General features: G+C 33.7%; 2 protein-coding genes across 5 annotated transcripts; one reads left to right on the forward strand and one right to left on the reverse strand.

The window, feature by feature from the left end:
• The first annotated feature begins 1,430 nt into the window (after nt 1–1,430).
• Nucleotides 1,431–5,166, forward strand: LOC130733023 (uncharacterized). 3 transcript variants are annotated; one of them, XM_057585061.1, is made up of 2 exons: nt 1,431–1,737; nt 3,365–5,166. In XM_057585061.1, exon 2 carries the CDS (start codon nt 3,928–3,930, stop codon nt 4,774–4,776), a length of 849 nt encoding a protein of 282 aa, XP_057441044.1. In that variant the 5' UTR covers nt 1,431–1,737; nt 3,365–3,927; the 3' UTR covers nt 4,777–5,166. The 3 variants fall into 3 exon arrangements, with proteins under 3 accessions (XP_057441044.1, XP_057441045.1, XP_057441046.1); XM_057585062.1 differs by lacking the exon at nt 1,431–1,737 and adding an exon at nt 1,744–2,328; XM_057585063.1 differs by lacking the exon at nt 1,431–1,737 and adding an exon at nt 1,744–2,200.
• An 11,200-nt stretch (nt 5,167–16,366) lies between these two features.
• Nucleotides 16,367–19,848, reverse strand: LOC130733024 (transcription termination factor MTERF9, chloroplastic). Of its 2 annotated transcripts, none has more exons than XM_057585064.1 (6): nt 19,497–19,848; nt 18,613–18,679; nt 18,416–18,531; nt 17,629–18,324; nt 16,734–17,451; nt 16,367–16,640 (listed from the first exon to the last, which is right to left on the reverse strand). In XM_057585064.1, the coding sequence occupies exons 1-5, from the start codon at nt 19,761–19,763 to the stop codon at nt 17,137–17,139; spliced, it is 1,461 nt and encodes a 486-aa protein (XP_057441047.1). In that variant the 5' UTR covers nt 19,764–19,848; the 3' UTR covers nt 16,367–16,640; nt 16,734–17,136. The 2 variants fall into 2 exon arrangements, with proteins under 2 accessions (XP_057441047.1, XP_057441048.1); XM_057585065.1 differs by having other exon boundaries at nt 18,613–18,722; nt 19,497–19,736.
• Nucleotides 19,849–25,213: the final 5,365 nt, after the last annotated feature.

The following is a 25,213-nucleotide window of genomic DNA, read 5'->3' on the forward strand; positions in this document are numbered from 1 at the left end:
TATCTGTTGGTGTACAAATATGACAATTTGATAGTGACACCATAGTTCCTTTATCTTCATCATAACATTGTGTTAGAACTTGTGATTTCTTCTTTGAGACTTCTGCACAAAGCTTACTTGGTTTCTTCTTCAACGCGAAGTTTACTTGATTTGACTTTGTAGCTTTCTTCAAGTGTAAGCTTTAATTTATTCTTCAGATGATCATTTGCTTCTGTCGTCTTCATTCTGCTTCAGACATTCTGCTTCAGACGATCTTTGTTCATCGTTCTCTTGATCTTCAGACGATGATTCTTTGCTTCGTTCATTCTGTTTCCTTTCAGATAATTTGGCTATGAAGTTTGTTCTTCTTTTCTTTCCTTCTGAAGCTACAAACTTTGTTTCATGATAGATGTTGCTCATTTCTGAAGTTCTGCTTCCATCGTTCATCTACTTATCAGACGATAAGCCTTTACTTTGGCCATTCTTCTTTCATAAGATTTATCACTTCAGCACATGCTTTATTCTTCCTTTCAAATGGTCGTTCAGATTGTGAGTGATAGCTCTAACCAAATCTTCTTCTTCTTCTTTACAAATGGATTGTCTTGAGTTACCTGAATAAGGTAGATGCTTGTAAGTGTAAGATTTGCTCTATTTCTTCATTTCTTCATTGCTTCATGAGAGAGAGAGAGAGAGAGAGAGAGAGAGAGAGAGAGAGAGAGAGAGAGAGAGAGAGAGAGAGAGAGAGAAAGAGAAAGAGAGAGGAAACTTTTGATGTTGACATCTTTGCATTGGTTTCCTTGGTCAACGTGCCAAAAAGGATATCACGTGATTTCTCAGCACTTGACCTTTTCAAGAATGTCAAAGATATTTTCATTTGAATATGTCGCTCTTTTCTCTTGACATTGCTTTCCATGATCAGCCTTGAGATAAACGATGTAGTAGACATTGAGTACGGTCTTCTCAAACGATCAGATAGCTTGGACTATTTTCAGAAGGAGTGTCCTTGAAGCTTGAATCTTCTTCTATAGACGAGCTTGAATCATTGCTTGATCTTGCATGCTTAGTTCTGAAGTTTTGATAGCTTGAAGCTTTATCTTCTTCTTCATGGTCTCTCTTCTTCTTCCTTCGAATAGACGATCTGATAGATTTTGCATCCCCTTTCTTGTATCGTCTCCCTTTGAAGCCTTTGACTCTTCTTTGCTAGAACTTGATAGTTGATGCTTTGGTTTCTCCTTAGATGATCTTGAGGATTCGACTCTGTTTGCTCAGGTTGTTTTATCTTGATCTTTTTCAGTTTGTGCGAACTAGCTGATTTGACATTTCTTTGCTAGTGTAGTTTGTAACACCCCGTTTTTAATTAAAATAATGTTGGTATTTTATTTTAATTAAGATTATATTGTATGGGGGTTTAATAGGTGATATATTAATACTTTAATGAAAAAAATAATTTTTTTGTGATGCTGAGTGTGTTTTATGAAATGGAAGAGAGCTAGGGGGTGAAAGTTAGGATTAAAAATAGAGACAAGGACTAGGAGAGATTTTAGGATTTTTAGTTTAGCCCTTGAGGAATTAGGTTTAGATGGTTTAATAAGGATGGGGAAGCAGCTAAAGAAAAAAAAAATAAGAAAGAAGAGGACGCGTGAAAGAAGGAGAAAAAAAAAAAAGAAGAAGGTTGTGCGTGAAGTAGCAGGAAGAGAGGGAGAGCGGATCGGCTTCGGAGAATTCGATCGGGAACGGGGAGCTGCACTCAATCCAAAGGTAAGGGTGGGATTTTGAGTTTCTAATGGAATTATGGTGAATGATATTAGGGATTTGGGAGATGTAGAATTGTTTCTGTTAATGATGTTCTGGAAATCTGATTTGAAATCCATTGATTTTGGGATTTTCTTTTGTGTGATTGAACGGGGTGAGGGCAGAACCATAGTATGCTAGGAGTTTTGGGTTGAGGTTCCCTTTTGATTTTCTTTATGATCACGCACATAAGGACTGTTAGGTAGCATGCTTGTTAGGTTTTGTGTCTTGTTTGATGAGAAACAACTTTAATCACTTATTTTGGAACATAAAACGGACTGGTCATTTTCCTGGTATGAACCGTGACTTTCGAAGCCTTTTAGAGCCTGTTTAGAGTGCTCGAATAATGTTGCGTTGAACTGAGAAAGTGTAGGCCTTTGAAAGAGCTTTCTGGAATGATATGGTACATAATTTTTGGTTGAGAGACGAGGTCTGTAAGTTCAGTTTAGTAAACCATGTTTTTCTGCGCTCTGTATCTGCTATCTCTGCCAGTGAACTTCAACGTGATTTTTCACCTTGTTAATGTGCCCAGAAAATTCTTTGATGAACTAGAAAGAGGTAGAGTTTTCTGTTAGCTTTTCAAATTGAGGTCATTTGTAATTTTTGAACAAGTAACAAATCCTGTAGGTTATCTCTACTGAAATATGTTTCTGCTGTGAGCGTAATTCCTGAACTGCTATATGATTTATGCACGGATTTGATGATGCTGTGCTGCTGTCCAAAATTTCCTGGGCTGGACAGTACACTTCGAGACCTGTTTTCGCCCAGTTAGAGTGCTCAAATGAAGATGTGATCAACTAAGAAATTGTAGGACTTTAAGTTAGCTTTCTAGGCATATAAAATACATGATTTTTGGTTCAGTAACGAATTCAGGAGACCGCTTTTAGTGGCTGGTGTTCCTGCTGTTTTTCCAGATTACGGAAATTCTGATTGTTTTGGAAATATAATTAGATTTAGCTTACATGTTGTATGAAAGTTAGTGTCTTTATGTTCCATGTATTAGCTATGAGAATGATGCATGTGGCTGAACACCTTTAGCATGAAATCCATAATTTATTTACCATATGTGATAGCTTCTTCCATGATTGCATGCTTAAGTGAGTTGTTTCATTGATTTGGTGCCAAAATTGCCTAAGATGTCAGGGTAATTGTATAGTTGATAAAAATGCATGTGTGCTGAATTGTGTTGTTTTAAGCGATGTTAGTGATGTAGTGATATAGGCGCAATGCCTCATGTTGAAGTGATGATTATGAGATGTATACGTCCTTTTGAGTCGCATAGCATCTGCATACTCTGTGATGGCCTGTATTGGCGATTTGTGATGAAGGCTTATGCCTTGTGCCTCCAATAATTGGCAATTCGTGATGAGGGCTGAAGCCCTGTTGGTACCACATACATATGCATAGTCATTGTTGTGTTCGAATTGTATCCGAGTCGATGACGTTATTTGTGACTGTTTTAGTAACTGAGCTATATGAATATAAAAAGAAGTGGTGTGGCATTAATCTAGCATATTTATTGCCATTCTTATATTTATGATACTCGATATCTCACCCCTTCTGTTTGAATGTTACCCTTGTTGGTAACGTGCAGGTAATTAGGAGGAGTAGTCTATAGCCTTTATTTCGAGTTGGAGTCCTTGCTCTGATACGTAGCACTCGGGGGGGAAATGGACGCTTGTTTTCCTTCTGTTATAATTTGAATTAAGTTGTTATTTGAGAAGTTGTTTCTGTTTTAAGTTGTGGGCAAGATATTATGTTTTCTTTAAGTTTTAAAGACACTGGATTCGCTGCATAACTATTTGTCAAAGTGAACTAGTTCAAAGACTAATTAACTGTCACAAGAGCATTTAAGTTTATTTATGAGTTCATCTCAAAGTTTATGTGCTATGTATCTGTTACAGGAGCATTATGATAATGTTTTAAGTGATTATGTAATGCCCCGTGAGTGTTAGAATTTTTATCACTCTGATATTTGCAATACATATACCGTTTAGAATTGGGGTGTTACATTAGTGGTATCAGAGCAATGGTTGGTCAGTGACCAAGTTTTTAGTATAATATATATTCTAATACTTACTGATACTCGATATGTGTAAGTAGCACTATCGAGCTGTTGTTTGATAAGAGTTGTTGGCTGTTTGGAGATTCAGGAAAATGGTTGCCGGAAGGAATGATGAAGCTATCGCTGAGGCATTGGCAATGTTGGTTGGCGCCATTGGGCAAGGTCAGCAAGCGAACCTTGGGAACCATAATCAGGATGAATTCCGTGCTTTGGGAAAGTTTCAGAGGAACAATCCGCCAACCTTTGAAGGAGCATACGACCCTGACAAAGCACAGGCATGGCTGAAAGCAATTGAGAAGATCTTTCGAGTCATGAATTGTACTGACGCGCAGAAGGTGCAGTTTGGCACCCATATGCTTGAGAAAGAAGCTGAAGATTGGTGGGACAACACTGTTCAGAGGTTTGAAGGTGATGGGATGGAGATTACTTGGGATCTTTTCAAGGGTGCATTTCTGGAGAAGTACTATCCAGAAGATGTGCGTGGAAAGAAGGAAATTGAGTTTCTTGAACTCAAGCAGGGTAATGGAACCGTGGCGGAGTATGCTACAAAGTTTGAGGAATTGATTAAGTTTTGTCCCCACTACAATACTGCCGAAGCTGAGAGATCTAAGTGTAACAAGTTTGTGAATGGTTTGAGACCTGAGATCAAGAAGGTTGTGGGATATCAACAGTTTATCCGATTTTCTGACCTGGTTAACAGGAGTAGGATATATGATGAGGATAGCAGGGAAAGTGCTGCTCACTACAAGTCTTTGAAAGAGAAGAAAGAAAAGGGGCAATTCAGAGGGAAACCGTATGGGAATCCTGTTGATAACGGTAAACAAGAAGCTGGTAATGACAAGAAGCCGAGTGGGGGAGGAGCTCCTAATCCGGTTAGGTGCTACAAGTGTGGTGTTGAAGGACATCGTTCTCCTGAATGTCCCAATTCAGAAGCAACATGATTTAAGTGTGGCAAGCTGGGCCACAAATCCTTTGAGTGCCTAGAAGGTAAAACTGTGGCATGCTACAGATGTGGAGAGCAAGGTCACATCAGTACTAATTGTGACAAACCCAAGAAGGATCCTGCAAGGGGGAAGGTGTTTGCTTTATCTGGTGCTGAGACTACTGCTGAGGATAGACTAATTCGAAGTACGTGCTTTATTAATGGCACATCTTTGATTGCCATTATTATTATGGGTGTGATGCATTCTTTATTTCATAGGAGCTTGAGAGTCAGATGAGAGAGTCCTACCCCGAATTGTTCGTTTAAGGAAATTTTCGAGGGCGAAAATTCTTAAGTGGAGGAGAGTTGTAACACCCCGTTTTTAATTAAAATAATGTTGGTATTTTATTTTAATTAAGATTATATTGTATGGGGGTTTAATAGGTGATATATTAATACTTTAATGAAAAAAATAATTTTTTTGTGATGCTGAGTGTGTTTTATGAAATGGAAGAGAGCTAGGGGGTGAAAGTTAGGATTAAAAATAGAGACAAGGACTAGGAGAGATTTTAGGATTTTTAGTTTAGCCCTTGAGGAATTAGGTTTAGATGGTTTAATAAGGATGGGGAAGCAGCTAAAGAAAAAAAAAATAAGAAAGAAGAGGACGCGTGAAAGAAGGAGAAAAAAAAAGAAGAAGGTTGTGCGTGAAGTAGCAGGAAGAGAGGGAGAGCGGATCGGCTTCGGAGAATTCGATCGGGAACGGGGAGCTGCACTCAATCCAAAGGTAAGGGTGGGATTTTGAGTTTCTAATGGAATTATGGTGAATGATATTAGGGATTTGGGAGATGTAGAATTGTTTCTGTTAATGATGTTCTGGAAATCTGATTTGAAATCCATTGATTTTGGGATTTTCTTTTGTGTGATTGAACGGGGTGAGGGCAGAACCATAGTATGCTAGGAGTTTTGGGTTGAGGTTCCCTTTTGATTTTCTTTATGATCACGCACATAAGGACTGTTAGGTAGCATGCTTGTTAGGTTTTGTGTCTTGTTTGATGAGAAACAACTTTAATCACTTATTTTGGAACATAAAACGGACTGGTCATTTTCCTGGTATGAACCGTGACTTTCGAAGCCTTTTAGAGCCTGTTTAGAGTGCTCGAATAATGTTGCGTTGAACTGAGAAAGTGTAGGCCTTTGAAAGAGCTTTCTGGAATGATATGGTACATAATTTTTGGTTGAGAGACGAGGTCTGTAAGTTCAGTTTAGTAAACCATGTTTTTCTGCGCTCTGTATCTGCTATCTCTGCCAGTGAACTTCAACGTGATTTTTCACCTTGTTAATGTGCCCAGAAAATTCTTTGATGAACTAGAAAGAGGTAGAGTTTTCTGTTAGCTTTTCAAATTGAGGTCATTTGTAATTTTTGAACAAGTAACGAATCCTGTAGGTTATCTCTACTAAAATATGTTTCTGCTGTGAGCGTAATTCCTGAACTGCTATATGATTTATGCACGGATTTGATGATGCTGTGCTACTGTCCAAAATTTCCTGGGCTGGACAGTACACTTCGAGACCTGTTTTCGCCCAGTTAGAGTGCTCAAATGAAGATGTGATCAACTAAGAAATTGTAGGACTTTAAGTTAGCTTTCTAGGCATATAAAATACATGATTTTTGGTTCAGTAACGAATTCAGGAGACCGCTTTTAGTGGCTGGTGTTCCTGCTGTTTTTCCAGATTACGGAAATTCTGATTGTTTTGGAAATATAATTAGATTTAGCTTACATGTTGTATTAAAGTTAGTGTCTTTATGTTCCATGTATTAGCTATGAGAATGATGCATGTGGCTGAACACCTTTAGCATGAAATCCATAATTTATTTACCATATGTGATAGCTTCTTCCATGATTGCATGCTTAAGTGAGTTGTTTCATTGATTTGGTGCCAAAATTGCCTAAGATGTCAGGGTAATTGTATAGTTGATAAAAATGCATGTGTGCTGAATTGTGTTGTTTTAAGCGATGTTAGTGATGTAGTGATATAGGCGCAATGCCTCATGTTGAAGTGATGATTATGAGATGTATACGTCCTTTTGAGTCGCATAGCATCTGCATACTCTGTGATGGCCTGTATTGGCGATTTGTGATGAAGGCTTATGCCTTGTGCCTCCAATAATTGGCAATTCGTGATGAGGGCTGAAGCCCTGTTGGTACCACATACATATGCATAGTCATTGTTGTGTTCGAATTGTATCCGAGTCGATGACGTTATTTGTGACTGTTTTAGTAACTGAGCTATATGAATATAAAAAAAAGTGGTGTGGCATTAATCTAGCATATTTATTGCCATTCTTATATTTATGATACTCGATATCTCACCCCTTCTGTTTGAATGTTACCCTTGTTGGTAACGTGCAGGTAATTAGGAGGAGTAGTCTATAGCCTTTATTTCGAGTTGGAGTCCTTGCTCTGATACGTAGCACTCGGGGGGGAAATGGACGCTTGTTTTCCTTCTGTTATAATTTGAATTAAGTTGTTATTTGAGAAGTTGTTTCTGTTTTAAGTTGTGGGCAAGATACTATGTTTTCTTTAAGTTTTAAAGACACTGGATTCGCTGCATAACTATTTGTCAAAGTGAACTAGTTCAAAGACTAATTAACTGTCACAAGAGCATTTAAGTTTATTTATGAGTTCATCTCAAAGTTTATGTGCTATGTATCTGTTACAGGAGCATTATGATAATGTTTTAAGTGATTATGTAATGCCCCGTGAGTGTTAGAATTTTTATCACTCTGATATTTGCAATACATATACCGTTTAGAATTGGGGTGTTACATAGTTGCTTTGTAGCTCTGATCATTTTTTTCTTTTCTTTGGTCAGACGATCTGGTGGAGTTGACATTTTTTTTGCTTGTAGTCTGCCCTTGTAGCTCTGGAAACTTCTTTCTTTTCTTGGTTGGACCATTTAGCATATTCTGCATTCCTTTGGTTGTCTAGCTTGTCTTGCCACTTTGATCAGTCTCTTCTATGTAGATGTTGTCTTCATGTCATCATCTTGCACTCCTTCTTTAGATATTGGAGCGTACGGGGTATAAGTGTGATTTACTGAAATACATTTCACATGATATATTTAATCAGTTCACTTATACTTTTGAAAATTGTTATCATTCAAAACATGATAGACAATATAACTATCGTTTGAAACATAATTGTCGCAACCGGGGTCGCGGCGGGACGACGCATAAAAAGTTTTTAAATCAGAAGAGTCGCCACCAATTTATTAAGGGAAATTCGAACACTCAAAACAAATAGAAAGCTGGTCTGCGACATAGTTCTTGGTTCTGGAGTCATTTACGTATAAGGAAGGTATTAGCACCCAACGACGTCCGTAAAAAAACGGTTACCTTTGATTGATTGTGCAAAATTAAATAACTTTAAAAATGTTCATTTTACCCCAAAAAAGAAGATTTAAATTTAATATCTTATGATTTAATATTTACACTTGAGAGAAAATGATTATTAACATGGAACCCTAAGGTTTTCTATTTTTTAGTGTCTGTCGGGAATTAAATCCCGGCCTACGTATTCTCTGTGAGGAGACATCAAGGCTATGTAGTTCTAACGATTAAAAAGAGGATTTTTTAAAGAGATGTTGATCTTGATTTTTTTTGTATTTTATGAGATTTTTGGATTTTGAAATTTTAATAATAAATGAAAGTAAATGAAAGCATATTTTTTGGTTTTTTATGTCTAAGATTTGAACACATAACACACATTATATTATAATTAGACCCAACACACAAAGAAAATAAAACGCACACACATATAAAAAACATAAAAAAGGTTGTTTTTAAAACAAACAAAACAACAATAAAAAAACAATGGGCCGTGAACCCAATACATTTATTTACCCTGATTTTAATTCACACACATGACACTAACCTAATCACATATTCACACACCCTAATACAAACTAACACACACATACGGCCACACACACGCACAACACAAATCACTCACACACCGCAGTACAGAAAAATAACGAGAAGAGCAAGAGTTCCAATTTGAATTAGCCATTTTCCAAAATTAGGGAACATGCTATGGAGAGGGAGAAAGCATAACATACAGGTTCAAATCACATGTGTTGACAGCATATTACAGTATGAAGTTTTTAGAGGAAGAAGAAAGTGTGCTAGTCTAATGGAACCTGGTACTGAATATTTCCTCTCACTTCTTCAGGTTCTGGTGTTGATTGGTGAAAACGGCTCTGTACCTTATGAATTTCGGCTCTCCATATGCTCTATTTTCACTGTCACAGCAAGTGGTTTTGTTTCCTTTCTCTTTTTACAATAATGATTACATTCACTCATTCTATCACCTCATCAAGCAGACAATGGCCATCAAAATTCTCTTTAAGCACAACCATCCTGGTATTGGAGTCATAAGTTGGATCTGTCATCCTCTTTCCTTCTGAAAGTCAATTGATTTCCTTCATGTTATCAAAGCCAGATGAGAAATACCTGTTTGTAGATTCACTAGAGATTCACAATAGTTTTTTTAATTCTCAATCTACTTGATTCATCTTTTCCTGAAATCTTCCTATACACAACAAATCATTTCAGAGCGCCACGAACCACTAGACTCATTCTCATCTTCCTTTTTCTTCTCTTCTCCATTCTTGGCTTCCTCTAATTTTTTCTACTTAGGTTCCTCACTAGCACCAGCTTAGAGTCCTCTTTCTTTTCTTCTAAATTTTTGGGTTCATCTTGTTTTGTTATATTTTATGTTTTTTGATTTTTTTTATTTATAAAAGTAATGATTTTTAGTTGACTAAATAAAAAATGTTAGTTTCATAAAATTGAAGATAATCAACCACTGATTTTTAATTGATAACAAATAAAATTCATTTTATCATCTTCTCTGCCATCACCTATAAAATTGATTTCACTGTTTTGGTAGCAATAATTTCCTAAAGAGTTGAAGCAAACATATTAAAAAAATTAAATTCTTTTTTTTTATACATCAGAAAATGACAAGAAAAACAGAAAAGCTAAACGACCCCTAAAGAGTCTTGGAGCTTATAAAATTAAATTCTTTATAACTAAATAAAGTGATAAAAAAATAATATATAAAAAAATGCACTTTGAAACAATCATCTTTTATTACTACGAAATGTATTTTTATTTGATAAAAGGCTAAAATTTGAAAAAAGTAGTAAATGTAATTTTAAAATTCCTTTGTATTTATATTTAATTTATAGTTAATTATTTTATCTTCTATTTATTTTTATATTTCTAATACATTTAGTGGAGTGCTTTTAAAAATTACATTTGAATTAATTAAAAATACTTTACAGTGCACTTAAATCATTTTACACAAACATTCAATTATTTTTCGCAATATCAGAAAATAAAGTATAATAATTTAATTAAAATCGAACTATATTTGTTAGTCCTATGTAGTAAAATTATTATACATTAAGGTAAGACTCTTTTTACAATGATATTTCATATACGCTAAATATTTACTTTGTTAGTCCTAGAGTGTCAATGTTTTGACCAACAACTTTCTAATTTACCTTAAAAATGTCTCTTTTATATAAACTCAATATGTTAGATGAAATGTAACAATATTGCAATAAATACAATTAAATATTTTAATTATATATATATATGTATAAATATGCTGAAATATTAATTGTAGAAGTTGGAATATGTACCCTAAATGGTGCACATTGGCGTCTGACCTATGTTCACCCTTCAGTTGAAAGGTGCACACAATTGAAAGGTGCACACAACTAAAGGGTGCACATAGGTCAGACACCAATGCCACAAGTATTAGCTAATCCAAAATCTGATAATTTAGGACATAATCCATTGAGAAGATATATATTTATAGGAGGCAATAAAAGGAAATGGAAGAAGAGGCTAAAGGAAGAGGGATGGAGGGTTGGAGGCCATGGTCGCCCGAGGAAAGGAAAAGAGGGAATGGATGGTGAAATTGGGAGGGGAAGGGAGCAATATAAGTGTGATATGAAGCAGTATGTTTGGATACAAAAAGATTTCTTGGTTTTATAGGATAAGAAAGTTTGTTACCTCACCTCACATTCTCACGATTTTCTCGGCTTACACTAAAAATGTCAAGGAGGGACGAAGGAACCGGTCAACGAGGCTTGGAATGAAACAGTTAAATAATTAATGGTTGTGGGTTATACGGTGGAGGAAATAATGGATTTAAAGGAGGGACAACAAACATTAAAACAAGAGAAATTGGTGGGGGAATCAAAGGAGGTGGTTACGGGGTGAAATTCTCTTTCAAATTCAAATGGGTGGCTACATAGATTACATCAATTTAGCAGTGACATATTAGGAGACCGAAGTTGGTATATGATAGAACTAGAATTTTCTACCGTGTTGCACGGTGAAATTTACTGGTATATAGATTATATTGCTCAATTCATTGGTTATATACAAAGCATAAAAATTTAAAATAAATCAAAATTATATAATGAGAAATAACACTAATGAAGAAATAAATTTAAATCAGTCAAGCCAATGTTTTGCTTTTGAAAAAAACATGAAAGACTATTCAAAAAAAAAACATGAAAGAAAAATATATCATTTATCTTCCATAGTTTACATAATTCATTGTTGAATCAAAATATAAAATAAAGAGGAAGCAATCAGCCTTCACATTTTTTTGTTGCCATGTGCAGTCAACGAATTTTATTTGAACACAAAAGTCATTATATATAAATAGGTAAAAAGCTTGGGATTAATCTCTCCCAAGTGAGAAAAGAGTACTGTTACCATACATGAATTGAAAAAAAAAAAAGTAAGACAACTATATCAACTACATAGGAGAGAAAAAAAAATACAGAATTGCAACTAAAAAGACAGCATCCAGAAATAAGAATAAGCCACCAAGTCATGAGGGGATACAGCACTGTCACCAACATTCCCCACAACAATTAATCAACAATCAACAACCAAAAAATTGCTCAATCTAAGGGCCTCGTAGCAATGTTTAAAGAGGTTTTGGGTGATCAGCTATATCCTATCAAAACTCTTGTAATTTTTATGGATCCTCGGCTTCAAGGCAATTGACCACGTTTGCAAGATGGCACAGCTTGCCAAAGTGTACACAGAGCATGAACCAAAGTGACGTCCAAGTATGAGACAGTCAAAGATATAGAAACAATTTATTCCTACCTGCAAGTTTTATGTAAAATGATTCAGATGAAGAACGATAAGAGATCTATGACAGAAAAACTAATGGAATAGAAAAACATAAAACTTACTGAATATAAAATCAAAGACATGAATGCTATCTCAATCTTCAATTGGTCCATTAAGATCCAGACATGAATGCTATCCCAATCTTCAATTGGTCCATTAAGATCCAGCCTGTATCCAAAAAGTGTAGGTTATGTTAATTTCTTGCTCTTTCACATTTAAAATAGAATTTACGGATGAAGGAGAGCATTTAACTAACCTGTTATAAGTTATTAAAAACTTCATCAGATACAACGTTCCGTGTACGGTTTGAAACCATCCCATGACCGTCGATAATAAGAATTTTTAAACCTTTTCTAGATTTCACTCTTGAAAGAGTAACATATAGTTGTCCATGAGTAAACACTGGTCTTGGTAGATATAATCCAACATGGGATAATGACTGCCCTTGGCTATTTTTATTGGAAATTTCCTCCATTGGAATTTGAAAGGAAGTTCAGGGTCAGAAGGAGTTAATGACATCCTAGCAATGAAATTTTTTTCTCCTGGTTTTGATCCTGTTAACAAAGAAGCTACAATAATATTGGGAGTCAGATCTGTAATAATCAGTCGAGTTCCATTACACAATCCAACAGCCTGATCTATATTACGAAGAAGCATTATGGGGACCCCAACTTTCAATATTAGTCTATGGTTTGGAATTCGAGAGCATTTGACATCATTAAAAATCCGGAAGTGAACCATTCTGAATCAATCTCTGAATCCTCATCTGACTTGAATGGCGTATCATAACTCAAGTACTCTGTCTCTTGCATGTGCAGGGATTATTGACAACATGTAGTTGTTGACGTGTTCTACACTCTCAAGCGTAGGAGCTAGAATTGCCCTTTCTTCAAAAAATGAATAATGTTTCAAATTTCCCACAAAGTTTGGATTGGCAAAATTAACTAAATCAAGCAAAGGATCATCACATTGGCAGAGGCATATTAGGAGACCCAAGTTGGTATATGATAGAATGGCGGTTTAGCTTGCACACCAAGTTTTGGTACCAATTTGTGGGATTTTGTTTTCTTCAAAATTGGTCTTTCTTCCTTAGGTGGGTGACATGGTGGTATTTTTTATCCCTTGGAAGGTTTGTTTTAAAGGTCTCTTAGGTGTGGTGTACTTTTTTTCCCAATTAAATTTTTTTTATTAAGGTTTTAATGAGATACTTTCTGTAAGTTTGGCCTTTCAAAGGGGTGAGAGCTTTGTTTGTGGTGTTTGATCCTCATTTCTTGTTCTCATGAGGTTTTCTCAATTAATAAATTCTTTTTTCTGTAAAAAAAACATTATATACATTTTTAGTCTATTGTAGGTCAATGCAACAATGATAAACCTCAAATGATGTTAGCATGATTTTTCCTAATATATATGTAAAAATGCAATTACATTTCCTAGATTTATCATACTATTAATTATATACTATTTAATAACTCATTTTTTATATAATTTTTTTTTGTAAAAAATAAATTTAACTGATATAAGTTAACGCACAGGTTTCATTTATAGTAAATAGTATAACCTGATAAAGATTGAGATAGAGAAAAGAAAATTAAGTAAACAAGAGGTGGAGTTACTCTTAAAATGTCTTAAAAAGGTTTAAGGAAAGAGTACAGATTAAGCATTTATTTGTTTCAATTTTTGAAAACTATATTGATGAACTTATATTTAATAAAAGGCTTAAATACTCTAAGGGTCCTTGAAATTGTGCCCCGTACGAAAATAAGTCTCTGAATTTTTTTTCCAATTCCGAATCCCTGATATTGTTTTTTTAATCAGAATAAGTCTCTGCTCGTGTTTTATGCTTATCTGACATATTTTTTGCTGACTCAATATTTACACGTGGCTTTTTCCTTTATTTCAAATACACATGGAATTAAAAAAAAACAATTAAATGTAAAAATTTGGTCGATTTCTAGTTGGATGGGTCGGATCTAGTGCTATTGCTGAAACCACAAATGATGGTCTGGGCTAGGGTTATGGAGGAGGAGAAGAGATTTGAGGAGGGGTGTTGAAGAGGAAGTGCTCCACGCTATCCCAAAGCGCAATGTTTGAGAACAGATCTATGCTTGGGCAGGCTGGGTTTGATGATGACGGTGGACAACGACAGAGCAATGGTGACGGGGTCCGATGGCTGGGTTCGCCGCTCTGAAGTCCTTGATTCCACCACCACCCTCGGTGTCATTCCTCCCAGGTACGGCTGAGCCGATGATCAAGTGGTTCGACACCAACTAGAAAGTGATTAGTGCTTGATGATGCTTTTGTTGTGGTTTGATGATCTGATTGTGAAACCATTGTGTGTGTTGGTACTTGTCGTGAATCTTGTGAGTTGTGATTGTCAGATGACAGCAATTTCAATTTGGTACCCTTGGAGTTCTTCCTTAATTTAAGCAAGGGAATATAATCTCATAATCTGAGAAGCAAATCATTCAGTCTTTAATAGCCAAACTGCTAAAGTCATGTTACATTTCCAGATTTGGCAATCACAATTGTTTGACCCTTAATTGTGTGATTTTCCTTATGCTGCTATTGGTCATCAATGAATAATTAGGTAAATAAGGTTTTATATTTACATTTAATTGTTTTTTTTAGTTCCATGTGTATTTAAAATAAAGGAAAAAGCCACGTGTATATATTGAGTCAGCAAAAAAATATGTCAGATAGGCTTAAAACACGAGCAGGAACTTATTTTGATTAAAAAAACAATTTCAGGGATCCGGAATCGGAAAAAAAAATTTCAGGGACTTATTTTCGTACGGAGCACAATTTCAGGGACCCTTAGAGTATTTAAGCCTTAATAAAATTATATTTGTTAAAATTCAGTTTGAGATGTGGTGAATTATATTTGACACTACTTATATAGGTGAAAATTTTAACATGATAGAATCCATTTTTTAAATTTTAAGAGAATCGAGAACCAGGTAGTTGATTTTATGATATATTTTTTTAAGCTAAATGAAAATCATTTATTCATTCAAAATACCAACTACATCGGCTGACAAAATACCTCCCGAACCGGGCGGGTAATCGTAAATCCACACAAAACATGGATAAGAAATAGCGTATTTAGCCATAAAGTCGGCTAAATTACCAGTCCTACGAAAATGTGGATACACATTTTTTCCCAAAAATCTTGAAACCATGATATATATAATACCCATAACTCCACTATTAAAACAAATATAACATAAACATTGTATACTACCTCTCTTTAGTCTATTGTAGGTCAATGCAACAATGATAAACCTCAAAGAATGTTAGCACAGTTTCCCTAACATATGTATAAATGCAATTACATTTCCTAGATTTATCATACTCCCTCCGGTCCTATTTATAAGCAGCAAAAAAAAAATTCACATAGTTTAAGAAATGTAGTTAAACTAGATAAAATGCATTAAATATGTCTTGAATCAAAATAAACTTCCAAAATTACCCTTTATTATTAGTGTTGGAAAGTGGGAAAGAGAAAGAATAATTAATGAGACACATTTTACAAGTGATAATTAATAAGGGCATCATTGGAAAAAAATAATTAATATTGCTCAAATTTTCATTTGGTTCTTATAAAAAGGACCAAGATTTTTCTTCTCTTTCATGCTTATAAATAGGACCGGAGGGAGTACTATTTAATAACTCTTTTTTTACATGAATTTTTTACATATAATAAATTTAACTGATATAACTTAAAAACAAACCCGTGCGTTGCACGGGTTTAATTTCTAGTATACAGAAATAGATAACTTAGTGAGTGTGAAATAAGTATGTTCATGCTATTAATCAAAGAATATTCAATTTCCATAAAGTATATAGTTGCTAAAGTAGAGAAGTGTGTTTTGTGAGTTGTGCCAACTGCCTAAGAAAAACACAGATTATTGGTTCAATATTAAGATCTAAAATATATGAAGCTTGTTGAAGTTTTCCTCAGGACTTGTTTGGCTTCATTAAAACTTTGGAATAATAAGACTTTAATTTTTGCACCATTTTCTTTACGACCTCTTGAAAATAGAAAGTTAAATTTTCATTTTCATGAATACAAAAGAATATACTGACAGAAAATATAAAGAATAAATAAATCAAATACTACCCAAGTGTACTTAATAATTTCTCATTATTTCCTCCCTCTAATCAGTAAAAACAGTTTCATCAATATTCTAGTATGAGATATGCCTATCTTCAACCATTCTTTCTGATGAATCTGCCAATATTTGAGAGAAAAGTTTTTTTCCCTGAGTATGAGTTGTAGTTTCTCATGAATCTACCAGTACGAGCTAAAACTTCTAGTTATATTTCATCTTAGCCAATTGAAATCCGAAAAAAAACTAAAAAAATCCAGAAGTAGGAATTTAGTTGCAAGTAATACTCTGAAGATAATACAAAATGTTATTTCAACTCTTACATGTGAATATGTGATACAAATTGCAGCAGGGTAAAATATAATTGTGTATAAGTCCTATTTGATTTGAGATGCACAAAAATGAATATATGCTATAATTAATCATTGATGGTAAAAAGGAACAAAAAGAAAGAATGATGACAGAATCCATGATCTAGATCTTATGTTGATACAACTTGTTCTTCTATTTATACCAATACAAATTTGCAACATGGTACACAACCTGCAATAAGAAAGGGGTTAATGACATCACACTGAACATATAATTTTTTTTTGAAATCAAACACATGAATTATTAAAAGTTAAAGGAGCTAACCTTACGGTGACAGACTGCACCATGATGTGTTGTGCCTTTCAGGCCACAAGCACTTTGCAAACAACTGTGTGACTCCAACATAAAACAAAAACAATAAATTTCACAAAAGAAGTTGAGCAGCTTCTGCCGAGAATAATTGTGTTCAGATTTGAAGTGAGCATACAATCCAAAGCACGATAACTTCAAAAGCTACACTTCGTAGCTTCTCCCAAAAATTGATTGAGACTTTACTACAAAACCAAATACGCTATAGCTGACTAACTTGGTATAATTGAGCTTTGGCCACAATGCTGACCAAAGGTTAACATTTTAAAGCACCAACCACATTGCATGAGACTGGTATTACAAGAGAGTTCTCTTTCAGTACTCACACAATTCGACTGACACAATTGATTATGATCTTTCACATCTTTCTTTCATATTTCTCAGCAAACTTTTTGAGTAACAATCTCTGACGAAATGCCAAATATGTATCCAAACTAGTGTCCCACCGTTGACAAAAGGATTCATCGGTCGGAACTAGATATCCAAGAGGAAATGGTCCTTTTGGAGCTTTCTTCAGGGAAACCAAGAACTTATGACGAGGACGAATTCTCTGGTCCAAAGACAAGCTAAGGTACATAGGGTATTTGGTCAAGGACTTTACCTCATTGCGAAGTTCATTTACCAAGTACAAATACTTGGGTTTTAGATTATCCTCCAAGGACAGAGATAATACCTGCAGGCACAGGAGTCAACAAGCATTATAAGAAGGATTAATCTGAAAAGATAAAAAAATGATAGTATCACATTAGTTCATTTTCCTTGTTCATTTTGAGCAAATATAAGGCTAGTCATGATATTATTCATAAATCAATAATGAGGAAAATAAGCGAGAAAATAAGCGCAAAATGACCTGTGTAAGGCTAGTCAAGACTTTCAAGATATCTGGATTTTTCATTCCTATGCTCCTTAGGAAATTTATTCTAGGGAGTAATCCATCATCTATGCTGTAATGTAGAAGCTGAGGGTGTTTTTTGACCATCTTCACAACACTATCTCTGGGTGCACCCAACTCTTTGCTAAGAAACATATATCGAGTATTCCATGAAATGTCAATGCGCTGGACCAGAATTTGGGGACTCAGCTGAATGACTTTACCCAAATCTTTTTCATTAATGCCAACTTCCTCAACTAAATATCTTGCTGTCGGTTTTAGCGAATTATCAACACTATAAGAAAACAGGGACGGAGCAGCCGCGATGATTTGCCCGATTCTGGAATTAGGTATACCCAAGCCCCTCAAGAAATCAACATGAGCCTTCAAATTGTTTTCTATTGTATATTCCAAAATTTGTGGCTGCCTCAACAGGATTTTTCTTACATCTCTATGTTTAACACCAACACTCATTAAGTAATCCAACCTTTCCTGTGCAGAACATACATTAATTTGAAGTGACGGCATGTGCCTCTCATACATTTGGAGAAAGTGCGATTCCTTAATTTCAAAAGTGCTTAAGTAATCAAGAAGTGGTAACCATTTCACATCCATAACAATCTCTTCAGACAACCGAGGATACTTTTTCTCCTTTGAATTTCTACCAAACTGCAACTGAAAAAATAATATAAGATTCCAGAGCACCACAAATGCATCAAATGGCATGATCTCACACTTTACAGCTTACTGTATCACCATTCGGTACCTTTCCACTGTCATTTTGTTGGAAGGATGCCAATCTCTCACTCTTGGGCATTCTATTACTTTGTCCATCGTCAAAAGACCTTAAACCCCGCTCCTTTTCCCGTTCTCTATTTCTTTCTGCACCACAGACAAGATTATGTAATTTTCATATTTCCACTTAATCTTAAAAAGTAGTTAGTATAACTTTATCAAGCTTACCTGCAACTGTCCGAGACTTACGTCTTTTGTTATTAACATCTAAGTCAGCGGGCTCAGCAAATTCATCCTGGGAACAAGATCCGCAACGAAAAGGAAAATTAACAACAAATCTGCAAACATCAATATCATATTTCAACAGAAAAACTAAAATTAAGGCACCTCCTAGACAATAAGCAGGGAAAACGATGTAGAAGTACACGACAAAACACAAAATTGCACACTCCCGTTATGTAGTTAAGAAGTGCAGAGCTTGTCCACAACAATCCAAGCATAAACTATCAAATAGCTAGTTTATAGAAGCTTCTCAACATTGATTGGTAAAAAAAAGCAAAATTGAAAATGATCCTATAACAACTGAGTCTTCTACTCTTCTAAATAACATCTTCCAGACCCCAACATTTTCAACAGCTACCTCATCTAACTTCTGCAAAATCCTACCCATTTGGATGCAAACCAAAGAGCACCTATTGAAGCTTATTTAGTGCATTTTCTAGTAGATAAGCTCCAATAAGTGTATATCCAAACGACTCTATCATCCATGAACTAATAAGGACTCTTCTGTAAGCTAAAATCAATCAAATACTTATCCAAGTTGAGAACATCCATAAAATATAAGCTAATCCAAACTGGAACTCACTCAGCACCACTAATTTTTCAAACTAGAAAAACACCCTCAACTCAAAGAGAGCTTTCCAAAGCTCAATATTTCAGCATCAAACATCTATAGAGCAGAAAATAAAAAAGTTTCAACCTTTTCATACACACTTAAACACCCACTTAATTTTTTCTAGCTAAAATTAAAAAATATAGTAATTCATCACAGAATTTGACCATGAAACACTGAAATTCCACCATGGGCAGTGAGGAAGAATTATAGAACTCACATCAGACAGCAAACCATCATCTTCTTCATCATCATCGTCGTCATCTTCATCTTCTTCATCATCTTCATCACTGTCGTACATCGACAGAGCTCGTCCATACTTTGACATTCTGTTGGTCTTGAGAATCTTGGGATTGGAATGCGCAGCAAGCACCACCAACTTGCTGCCTCTCCGGAATGAAGAACCGCAGCTAGGAGAAGAAGAAGGAGGAGCTGGAATGTGGAAAAAGGGATTGTAAGGGTAGAGAGAGTGAATAGTAGCAGCCATTTCCAGCTCAAAGAGATAGAATAGAAACAGAAGTGAATATACTGCAAAACCCTTCCCCTATCCAGAATCTATTCTCTGCACAGTTGTTACTGTTACAAGTTACAACTACCACAAGGACAGGGTTTATCTTCTTTCAAAATGTTGTCTTTTTAGGTTGAACTAGTAAGTTACCCGTGCAAACGGGTCGCGGTCCGGACCGCGATCAATTTAACCAAACAATTCATATTTAAAATTATTTAAATATAAAGATAAATTGCTTTTTTGAATAAAGCAATTACAATATATGTTTTAAAAATTATGCTGGAATTTTTAAAAAATTATTACTTTTGTTAGCATAGATATTTTCCCCGTTGATTAATTAATTATTTATTTAAACATTAAAAAAATAATTTAATAGTTATGAATATAATTAAAATTATAATGAAATTGTTTATAGAATCATTGACAAATAATTATATATTAAAATTTAATGTAAATTAATATTGTATAATTGAAGATATAATTAATCTCTATATAATATAAAAATTTACTATGTAAGGTTTTTTTAAATTATAGGTTTTATTAGCATAGATATTTTTCCCCATAGATTAATGAAATTGTTTATTTTTTTGAAACTGAAATTTTTTGTTTAAACATTGAAAAATAATTTATTAGTTAACCATAATAATTTAAATGATAGTGAAATTAGTTATTTAAGATTTGAAAATTTATTTTTTAATAAAAGTTAATGTAAATTAGCTCCTAATTAGAAATGAAGATATAACTAATCACTATATAATATGAAAATTCACTATGTAAGAAATATCTAAAAAATATAATTTTTCTTAGCATAGATATATACCCCGTTGATTAATGAAATTAATTATTTAAACATTGAAAATTAATTAATTTAAATAATTTATTAGTTAACCAACATAATTTAAATTATAATGAAATTATATATATATACATTTTTCAACATTAATTTTATAATAAAATTTAAGTAGTTTAAATCTTTATGAATGAAGATATATCAATCTCGATATAATATAAAAATTTACCATGTAAGGATTTTGAAAATTATAATTTTTGTTAGCATAGATATTTTTCCCCTTGACTAATGAAATCGTTTATTACTTTATTTCAACATTTAAAAGTAATTTGTTTAAATAATATTTAGTTAACCAAAATATTTTAAATGATACTGAATTTTTTTTTTTCAAAAAAATGACAATGAAATCATTTTTAAAATTACGTGGCTTGTTGGCAAAAGACGTGGGGTTAGAGTTTGAGGGAAATGATATTGATGTTATTCGGGGTTTGGAAAAGTTGTATGAGGATCATTTCGAGACTTGATTTTCGTTTGTTTCTCTCGGGCTTTGTTTTTTGCTTTTGTTCGGGTTGGGATTTTTTCGGCTTAGAGAGGTTTCTTTTGTTCGTCGGGTGTCTCTTTTATTGGGGTCTCTCGCCCCCTAAGAGCTTGTTCTTAGGGGTTTTTTTGTGGATAATAATATATAATCCTATATTTAAAAAAAAATCATTTTTAAAAATTTATTGTTTCATTTAGCATATATATATCTTCCCAATTGATTGAATAAATGATTTATTTGAAAAATGAAAAACATACTATTGAAATAATTTATTAGTTTTGTTTTGAAAAAAAAAATATTAGTTATGAAACATAATTTAAATTGTAATGAAATATTTAATGATTGAAAAAAAAATTCAAAAAAATCTATTGTAAATTAACTTTATGTTAATCATGATGTATCTAATCTATATATAAAATAAGATTTCATTAAGTAAGATTGTTTTTTAAGAGAAAAAGTGTTTAGTCACTACTTCAATTCACTTTATTTTATTTTGCCCACTTTGTACAAAAGGCTTTTATTTTCCCAATTTGTACAAATTTATCAAAAAAAAAATACAAATTTAAAATTACATGAGAGTTTCATACCAAATAGCGCAACTCCTAGAAAAATCACTATAAACCAGATAATACACAACTTTAACCAAGACGATAGGACTTGACTAAATAAATGGAATATTGCATTTAGAGTGATGGGCTGTATCAAAACAATATATGGAATGTAAAAATTAAAACTCAAACAACAAAATTAAGCATTTAAAGATGTTAAATGCTATACATAAGGTTGTAGCCTTTGCCTATAATAGGTCTTGTTTTACGAAAGCAAAGTGGTCAATCAACTGCTTTAATAGGTCTTGCCCAGTGATAAAAGTTAAGCTTAGTCTAACTTCTAGTGAAGACACATCTAAGGGTGTTAAAGCATAAATATTCCTGAGATCAGAGATAAAGTCACCTAGTCCAACAAAGAAAGCAAGTCAAAGAATATATCAGTAATAAATTACAACATAGATGAAAGCAATCCAGGCTGATTTTTCTCATCCTTGAAAATACTCTTACAACAAAACTACCCAACTAAAGTATATAAAAACAGTTTGAAATTTGTATAAAACTTTCAGTGGACAATTTACAAATGCTCTGAAGCCAGCAATTAGATAGTAACAGTATGCTTTGTATAAAAGTGTTGCAAATGTCATAGCTATAGTAGGTATATTTACCTAGAAACTTGTGAAAGAAATTGTTACAATTTAGACTTCCATTTGCAACTAAATAAGGTCACAAACTGTAACTATAATTGCTATTAAGAATAGGATGAAACTTGATCAATTATAGTGAAGAAATAGCAAGTAATTTAAATGGGTTAGGAAATAGAGAACCCTCTTTGAATTTGATATTCAACTCCATCATCTGCCACTTTGAAAACAACATAAGCTCCAAATCGTTTATTAACTTTGTTAAGAATTAAGATAAATCAATTAAATTCTCTCAATCTTTCAAGCATTACATTAAATAGTTGTTAAGATCGTTCTTGTCAAAGATAGTTTGAAATGTATCATAAGCACTTCAATCACAAAATGGTTAAATCTGGAAAGGATCACATCAATATACAGACATATGCACAAAATAGTGAGACTGAAGAAGCTTTGTCTGAAATAGGTCAAATCTGAAATAGAACAAAAAAAATCAAAGCTTTGTCTTCAAAATCTGATAGTACACAAAAAAGGTCAAAGCTTTGTTATCAAAGAAAGCAATAAGTCAAGACACAAAAGAAGAACGCAAAAGAAATAGCAGATCTAGCTAAAGATCTAACAGTTGTGCTGGAATATTGGATATCCATGGAAACAATTTATGAAAGAGGAATTGCAAACATACTCTTTTTTACGCTCTTTAACACACTCCTTACTATTGATATAGTTTATGAAAGTCAACATCTTTATCATGTCATTGACCACATGCCAAACATTTTGTTGAAATTTTTCAAAAATTTAATCATAATCATAAAGAGGGAAATGATTACATTTCCCCGTTTCTGAAGCCATATTTGTTAGTACTTAATAGAGGAAAAAAGAAGAATGGTGGCAGTAGAAAGCGAAAGAATGAGGAAGAACAACAACAGAGGAAGAACAAAAGAAAAATAGCAGGGAAAAAAATAAAAATCAAACCTTGATGTGTTACCTCTTATGGAGAAGACAGAGGAAGAACAACAACAGCTTGATTTTTGTTTTCCTGTCAAATGGTTAGCCTAATTTGAGAATGAGATAGATTACAGAGGAAGTAAAAATAAAAGCGTTGAAGCAAGCTACTTCAAACAAATGAGTGTAGAAGAGGAGCAGTGAAACATGATGAGAATGAGAGTATACTAAATTGGGAAGATGAACTCCACACCACAGCTCAAGGAAAAGAAAGGCAGAGAGAGAGAAGGAGGGAAATACAGAAATAGGAGTAGCAAGATTTGAGGGATTAGGACAATTTTGAATTTTGAAAAAGAAAGAAATGTGAAAAGCTAAAATGAGCGGGATTTTAAATTGTAGTAACTTTTTCAACTTTTTCTAAGTAAAGGAGAGCATGACACGTGGCCAGTAAGGTCTTCTTTTCTTAGAGTATATTGATTTCCTCCTATGAAACGATGTCGTTTGGGTATACTTGGGGATCAAAAGGGGTGTACTTGACCCGACCCGACCCGACCCAAGTTCATAAGGTCAGGTTGATCTCAGCCTGATTCAAGAAAAAATTAAGCTTTTTATCGAATTATAAAACTAGCTTCGAGTAAGAATGAATTATAGTTGACCTCTGGTCATCCGACATAGCTGAGCATATGTAATAGTATAAAAAAAAAAAAAAATGACAACACATTTGTGAACTCTACCAATTGCTAAACTTAGTAACAGTGCAGTTCGCTCGCGCTAGACCATGTTGTGCATCACTTTCTAAACAAAAATACTGCCATAGCATTGGTCTTTTCTAGTTATATAAATTTACGTTTGCTCTTGTATTCTTATAGTTCGTCTCTCACTATCATTAGCGCCTTTGTGGTCTTCCTTGATCAAATCAAGTTGGAGATAGACTAAATAAGGTTGGACTTGACCCTTTTTTTTAAAAAAAAGCTGAAACTTATAGTTTAACTATGAAACTGTCTTCGGGTATAGATGAGTCTAAGTTAGCCCTTGGGTAACCCAACCTATATGAACACATGTAACTATATACTATCATAAAATTGCCCTTTTCTAGTTATAGTAATTTACGTTTTCACTTTGTATTTTCATCGTTCGTCACTCACTTTGCTAGCACTCTTGTGACCTTCCTTAATCAACGCCAAACTAGATATAGGCTAAATAAGATTAAGTTTTACTACTAGAGGGAAAAGTTTTATAGGCACATAGTTCCTTCCATTATTATCGCAAATTCTTGTGGGGAAGGTGGACATTTATTTATTTCATCTATCTCTTTATTTATTTGACAATCTCACACTTAAAACCACATAAAAAGCCATGCTATTGGTGCTCCACCAGCCATATTTTGACAATCCCTCACTTAAAGCCAATTTTGTTACTTTAGAAAAATTTCTCCACCTTATCAATTCCACAAGGGCTTAAAGGCACTTTAAAATTTGAGGTGCTGTGGTTAGACATCACATTAGGGACTAGGGTGGTTCAAATATTAATACCCTTAGGGCCTGTTTGGTGGCCATGACATGATAGGATAAGACAGGATGGATAATAATCATATCCTGTTGTTATCTGTTGTTTGTTGCGCTAGCAGGATAGGATAACACTATCCTGTCTCTTATCCTATTCTGTCAATCATGTGTAAAAGTTATCCTGAGGGGGAGCTAGGATAGAACAAGATAGGATACAAGTTATATAATTTCTTTCAGTATCCTAACTCCAAGTTAATTTATTTTAATATTATATAATATATAATAATATTAATTAATAAATATAAAAATATTAATTTAACTAAGATAAAAAATAAATAAAATTATTATTCATAAATAGTAAAATAGACTACTCACTTACAAATATTGATTTATAATAATAATAGAGTAATTTAATATTTTCATCTCCTATTATTTAAAAATTATTTATCTACTTATATAATAATTTAA

This window comes from Lotus japonicus, chromosome 1, assembly GCF_012489685.1.
Source record: "Lotus japonicus ecotype B-129 chromosome 1, LjGifu_v1.2".
Taxonomy (NCBI): Eukaryota; Viridiplantae; Streptophyta; class Magnoliopsida; order Fabales; family Fabaceae; genus Lotus; species Lotus japonicus.

Bases quoted from the DNA above. Each gene is read 5' to 3' on its own strand.
- LOC130733024 (XM_057585064.1), bottom strand. From the start codon at position 19,763: ATGGCTGCTACTATTCACTCTCTCTACCCTTACAATCCCTTTTTCCAC. The intron at 18,532-18,612 runs GTAAGCTTGATA...TCTGTGGTGCAG, and splicing joins TAAGTCTCGGACAGTTGCAG to AAAGAAATAGAGAACGGGAA. The intron at 17,452-17,628 runs GTCATTTTGCGC...CTGTGCCTGCAG, and splicing joins TCTTGACTAGCCTTACACAG to GTATTATCTCTGTCCTTGGA.
- LOC130733023 (XM_057585061.1), top strand. From the start codon at position 3,928: ATGGTTGCCGGAAGGAATGATGAAGCTATCGCTGAGGCATTGGCAATG.